The 6,551-nt window shown below is 41.0% G+C and overlaps 1 protein-coding gene across 1 annotated transcript; it reads left to right on the top strand.

Moving 5' to 3' along the window:
* Window positions 1-310: 310 nt before the first annotated feature.
* Window positions 311-1,871, top strand: triap1 (TP53 regulated inhibitor of apoptosis 1). The gene has a single exon (XM_047594102.1). It carries the CDS (start codon window positions 434-436, stop codon window positions 656-658), a length of 225 nt encoding a protein of 74 aa, XP_047450058.1. The 5' UTR covers window positions 311-433; the 3' UTR covers window positions 659-1,871.
* The last annotated feature ends 4,680 nt before the right edge of the window (window positions 1,872-6,551 follow it).

Genomic DNA, 6,551 nt, shown 5'->3' with positions numbered 1-6,551 from the left:
TGTATTAAACAGTGAAATAATGCCTGTGTCCACATATGAGGATTTTTTTTTCCAAAGCAACTTCCTGTTCAGAGATAAAGCTTAGTTTTTATACTTCTAAGGTCCAACTAATCCCTTCAAAAAAATAAATATAAAATAAAAATGCAAAAAAAGCTCGGGACTCACGGGGATAAACTTTATTTCAGGACCGGAAAAACGTATAAAAACAAAACTATATTCTCGAAGTGACTCCTCTTTCTCTACTTAATATCTCTGCTACGTCTTGACGCAGCTACGCTTCAACGTCGCTCTTAAATGAGCCAATCGCATGTCGCCGTTCAAGGAAGGTCAGACTGCGCATGCCCACGCTGCCCTTCTCTGGGTGTTAAACCGGTTGAACCTCAGCGGAGACAAAACTTTTCACATTTCTGCGTCACGTCGCGTCCTCGGAGAAATGAACAGCGTCGGGGAGGCCTGCACCGACCTGAAGCGGGACTACGACCAGTGCTTCAACCGCTGGTTCGCGGAGAAGTTCCTGAAGGGGGACCGCAGCGGCGACCCGTGCACGGAGACTTTCCGGAAGTACCAGCGCTGCGTGCAGAAGGCCATCAAGGAGAAGGAGATCCCGATCGACGGGGTGGACTTCATGGGCCCCAACAAAGACAAGCCCGAGAGCTGACGGACGCAGGAGGGAGAGCTCCGACTCATCACATCATCCGACCGATAATCGAACAATCGAGTCGGCTCGATACGACGGGAAATCCATGAGGCCCACCGAGCATGCGCAGAAGCTGTCGTAGAAGTAGCTGCTGTAAATAAGAGGTTGAAGTTTAACCTCCCGAGACTTTTGTTTGTTTGCTGTGAATTTTTTAATTTCTCCAGGTTTTTGGGTTTAGCAGAACCCAAGAAGAATAGAAACTAAAAAACATAAAGTAGGTTTGGGGGGAAACAAAGTGTCCTCATGTGGATTATTTCACTATATATTATAATGTCATAGTCTGTTTTTTTTTTGTCAGTAGTGACATGTGCAACACAGACACAGGACTGAAATCAGCTTCCTCAGCGGACTATGGTGCAGCAGAGATTTAAAGAAGGATATACATATACATACATATATTATTATTATTTAAATCTCACGTTTGTACATTTGAGGTTTAAGGTTTAAATTTAATGATATCGTGAGCCTAATAGCATAATTGCCTAAATCATTTTTGACTTAATGTTTTAAAATGAAATGAAATATATAATGTATATAAACAAAGTAGGATAAAAAAAAAAAACTACAGCACATGACAAACAAAGTGGCCGGTGCCAAAGGGGATGAAATGAGTCAATAAATATAATATATGGTAGAAATGTCGCTGACGTCACAAACCTGAAACGTGACGTCCTCATATGTGGATGCAGGGTCTCTGGAGGATTTACAGTGACAGGACTGGATCTAGAACCAGAACCAGAACCAGAACTGACCCTGATACGCAGAGTGTTTCTGTCTTTTTAAAATCTGCTGCTTCTAGAGGAGGAGACGTTCGCTGGAGCTGGAGGAGCCTCGTGGGCCCTGGACGAACTTATATTTAGGTCAGTTAATGAGGTCTGAGTGGGAGGAGCTTTATTCCTGTGTGGGAACCAGCGTCCAATCAGAAACGCCTACGTTAAACCTCCAACTTATTATTATTATTGTTATTTTTTGTAATTTATTTTCATTTAATTTTCTCCTTTTTCTCAAACATGGAGGCCACAGTCTCTACAAAACCCATTTAAATGAACAGGAACCATCATCAGCTTCAGTTCAATTACATGTTAATTATTGTTTAATCGGCTAATTTTTATTGTTTGTTATAAAGGAATAAATGAATGTCACATGTATTGATAATAAAACTAGTTGTTGGTTGCTTGATTGTCCTGATGTGATTGATTCAGGTTTGATGAGGTGCAGCAGTGAAGGTTTTTTACTGTGGAGGACGGAGTTCAGCGTTCACTGCTGTACCTAATGAAGTGGCCGGTTATAGCAGCAGCAGTTTGCAGAAATCCAGATTTTAATCACTAATGCGTAAAAGAAAATGATTCAGATTTATCACGTCCTCAAACTGTGTCTGAGGATTAAATTTAACGTTAGAAAGAAAATATTAAAACTGAAACTAAAAGTTCAGTTTCTTCCTGCTTCTGGCGCATTAACCACATTTTACATACTCTGCATGTCTGTGGTTTAAAAACAAGCACATATAAGGCAAAGATCATAAACTCAATATAAAGACTCAATAAACAGCGTTTTCATTGGTTCACCACGTTTCCGCCCTCAGACGTTTTTAGACGTAGGTTAAACGAGGACGGAGCCGATCGCACGGAGGATCGACCGCTTATAAAACGCAACGTCCACGTCGTTACATAAACCAGAGAAGATTCACCAGAGAAGATTCACAGGGAAGATTCACAGGGAAGATAAACCAGAGAAGATTCACCAGGGAAGATTCACAGGGAAGATTCACAGGGAAGATTCACAGGGAAGATTCACAGGGAAGATTCACAGGGAAGATAAACCAGAGAAGATTCACAGGGAAGATTCACAGGGAAGATAAACCAGAGAAGAGACAGTTGTGCACTAAAATCTTCTCCTCCTGCCAGTTTCAGCGGTTTTCAAATGATTTAATGATTTAAAGTTTATATTTGAGTTTTGAGTCTTTTTGGTCTGGTCTGTTTCTTAAACTGCTCATTTTTATGCCTCTGTGCTCCAGAAATAAAGATTTATTTGTTATTTTAAGCTATTACTTGAACAGATGCTTCAGGAATAAACCTGGAAGAAATTAATCGTAACTGAATGGGTTTTGGTGGCAAACAGGAATGTTGACTCCTCTGCACAAACACTCACAGCTGCTTCCAGTTATTATTAGAAGCAGCTGCAGTTTCAAGTCTAATCCTCGTCTATTCTGGCTTATGTTTCGTCTTTGGTGTTATTTTTGTTTCTATTCCAGACGATGGAGCTCAGCGTTCAGAGTCTGAGGGAAGCAGAGAAGAGAGTGAGATAAGTGTGCAGAAACATAAGGTCACGTTAAGGTTGGTTCAGGAGACTGAAAAACTCCAGCGCTCGTCCAGACTGGAGCAAACTCAGCCTCCAAGAAATTATATATCAGCTGGATTCAAACCAACAGCCTGAACCTCGACTTCAACTGGGTTTTAACTTGCAAAAACATTTTACAGAAATCGTTCCCCCTTCTCACCACAACAATAGCTCCAAGATCCACGAAGAAGAAAAACAGCTGAATCGAGAACAACTGGACGAACTGTAGTTTACTGAAGACGTTCCATCGAAGTCTTTAATGTTCACCTCCTTCAGGACCACAATTTGCAACGTCTTCCAGGAAACAGAGCATCAACCTGAGCCAACAACAACCAACACCCAGATTCCATCAGTGCTGCTCAGTCTCAGCCATTATTTCACCCCGCGCTGCACACGACGTCTTCATCTCTGGTTTCTCCGTATACTTTTCTATAGTTTTATTCTTGCTTTTTATATATATTCTTGTCTAATTCTGTGCTACAGTGACATTTCATATATGTGGGATAAATAAACAATGTCTTATGTCTTAAGGAGAGTTTTAAAGGTGCAGGATTAGCAAAAAAACAAATAAATACAAATTCCCTCTAGAACCTCACTGTGCAAACTGAGAGTAGAGTTTAAACTCTGGACCAGAGGCCGTTTCACAAAGCAGGTTTAGTGAAAACTCTGAGTTTATTAACCCTGAAATGAGGGAAACGAAGGGATGTAACTCAAACCAGAGACAGCGGGAAACTCAAGCCTGTTTCACAGACAGAGAGAAATAACTTAAGCTCGGTTAGTTACCGTAGTAACAGACTCTATGAGCCTAACCTGGTCGGACCTGGTTTATCTCAATGAACCTCGGTTTCTCTCTGTCTCCGCCCTCTTTCATTCATTCATTCGTTCATTTGTTCTTTCATTCATTCATTCATTCGTTCATTCATTCATTCGTTCATTCGTTCAGTCACAGGTGCGTTTGGGCGTCGCCTCGTTCTGTCTGTCAGAAATCATTAAAAGTCAGAGTCGGTAGCTCAATAAAAACGTCCATTAGACTCAGTAGGAACCAACATGTCGTGTCCTTTTGACAACGATCCCGTGGATGAAGAGAGTTGAAGAGAAGAAGAGAATTAAATACTGGTCGGGAGATGTTTATCAGAGCACATAAATGTTTTAGCATTTACACACAATTATCTTTCTGAGCTGCACCGTCAGAATCTGTTGTGACAAAAAGAAAAAGACATAAAGGAGCTTGTGTGTTGGGGATGAACTCAGAGGATGAGTTAATCCAGCGATTCCCTCAGACTCTGACCTCAGATATTCTGGTTTATTATTCTGCCTCCGTTACAGGTGGAGGAGCTGGAACACCTCCCACTTTACTGCATCTGTCTGTGTTACTTTAAACAGGCTGAATTATTTAACAGGACATTATAGATGAGGAGACATTTATGTGTGAAAACAGTATCATGTTGCAGATAAAACAACTGCTCAGTCAAATATCCACTTATTATTTCCTTGACAGTGTAAAACATGATCAGAATGAGGTCCAACCTGTTTAACAACGTTTTTTATATTTCATCTTAAGCTGCTGCCAAGTAGCTTCTCCCCTATGAAATAAATGAATACACAACCATTCAAGCGGTTTCCCCTGTAATATTATTCTTAGTATCGTTCCCCTGTGTCGTCTCCCTCTCTTTTCTCTTTTGCAGTTGCAGTTGTGTTGCACTTCTTTCTAAAAGCGTATTTCATCACTCTGCAACTGCAGAATTCAGGATTAGACTCAGACTTAGTTGAACCTGGCGTCTTCTGTGTTTTTCAGGCCAAAGATCCTCAGACTGACGGAGATTGAGTCAGGACGCTCACCTCCTACATGTGTTCTACGTTAAACTCAGCCTAGTGCTACTTATAAATACACAGTATTATTATCACTGTGCATTCAGTATCAAACTGTCCCTCATTCCTCTCATTCCTCCATGTCACAGTTCATCACAGAAAAAGCTTAAATACAAAAACTGGACTTGTTGAGTTTGTTGCAGACGTTTTGTTTCTTGTTCAGGTGAAAGGACTGAAGCGTCTCCAGCTCTTTTAAAACTTAAATGCACGACTAACACATGGCAGAACTACCTTTATAATCTGTGTTTGCTATGAACATACAGATCTATGAGGAGACGGTGCTGTCAGCTTAGTCACCGTGATCCTGCAGCAACACAACAATCACTCATTCACTTAGACTTTGAGTTAAACTGTGAAATGTGCTTTTATTTAAGGACGAGTTCTCCTTTTGTTTCTAATTAGTTTTTTTTTTTTCAGGAAATGGAGGAATGTGCTATTTTCATCAAGCGTTTCTTTCTCGGCTCCCAGCAGGATGTAGAGGCCTAACCAGACTCTGCATTTACATAATACTGAGACCATGAGTGCGTCTCACAAGCCCTGATCAGGACGAGTGATAAAACCTGCAGATCAAAGTGCACATCTACAGGGCGACAAGCCAACGCTAAACATGACGGCGCAAGAGCAGCATTCCAAAAATACAGCACTGATGCAGATACAAGATCTAAACAGAAACAAATCATCAGAGGGAAACTTCGCTTCACCAACCACCTCGTCTTTTATGCAGAATCTGATCAAACCCACCTTCCCGTCAATGACTTTACTCCCACAAATGGAAGAGAATTCAGCAAGATAAACAACAACGTCCCAAAAAAGACGGAGACACTCAGTGCGTTTACATGCACGTGAAAAAAAAAACGAATTATTGCCTTAATCGGACTAAAACAGCAGAACTTAAGTTCATGTAAACACGTTACTCCCATTAAAATCAGAGTCCTCATTATCCAATTGAGGCGCCCAGATAATGTGACTGAATCAGTTTTCATCAGATAATGCGTGTGCGCATGCTCCATCACCGCTGCTACTGCGCGTGACCCCGGAACAAACACGTCCAAGAAAAGTAGTCGCATAAGAAGAAGAAGAAGAGAAACGGGAGGAACAGCGCGGATCTTACCTGCACCAGAAGTAGCACGAACACGTATAAGATTAAAAAATGTTCTATTATCCGTCTGGTTGTTGTTTAAATGTCTGACACATGAACGACTCTAGTTTATTAGATCACGTGATAGATCAACCGGAAATCGGGCCGTATTAACGTGGTATTAACCCGCTGAAAAGACACGTGTCGCCCCCTAGTGTGGAGGAGGAGAACAGTTATTAGATTTTCTAGGACTTTAGTCAGAAAGTAGAGTTTAGAGCAAAGCTCCATTAAACTCTGCATGTAAACGCAGTGAGAGTTGCAAATGTTCTCCATCTAAGACTATTCTTGTGCATCGTAGTGATGTGATATTGGCCCATTTCACCGAAAAATAGATACACAAATATAATATTTCAGTTCCACGTGTTTGGTTGGGTTCCCTCGTGTGAGAATCTGCTGATGTTTTGAGTCATTTTACAACGAAATGTAGAAAAATCCAAGAGACAAGTGAAATCTTGTCATATTAAGGGGACAATTTGCAGTCAAATAAGATGTCGCCATTGCGTCATTGAT

Source organism: Mugil cephalus, chromosome 9 (genome assembly GCF_022458985.1).
Source record: "Mugil cephalus isolate CIBA_MC_2020 chromosome 9, CIBA_Mcephalus_1.1, whole genome shotgun sequence".
Lineage (NCBI taxonomy): Eukaryota > Metazoa > Chordata > Actinopteri > Mugiliformes > Mugilidae > Mugil > Mugil cephalus.
The sequence above is the reverse complement of the archived record's forward strand: the minus strand, read 5'-3'. Positions and strand labels throughout refer to the sequence as shown.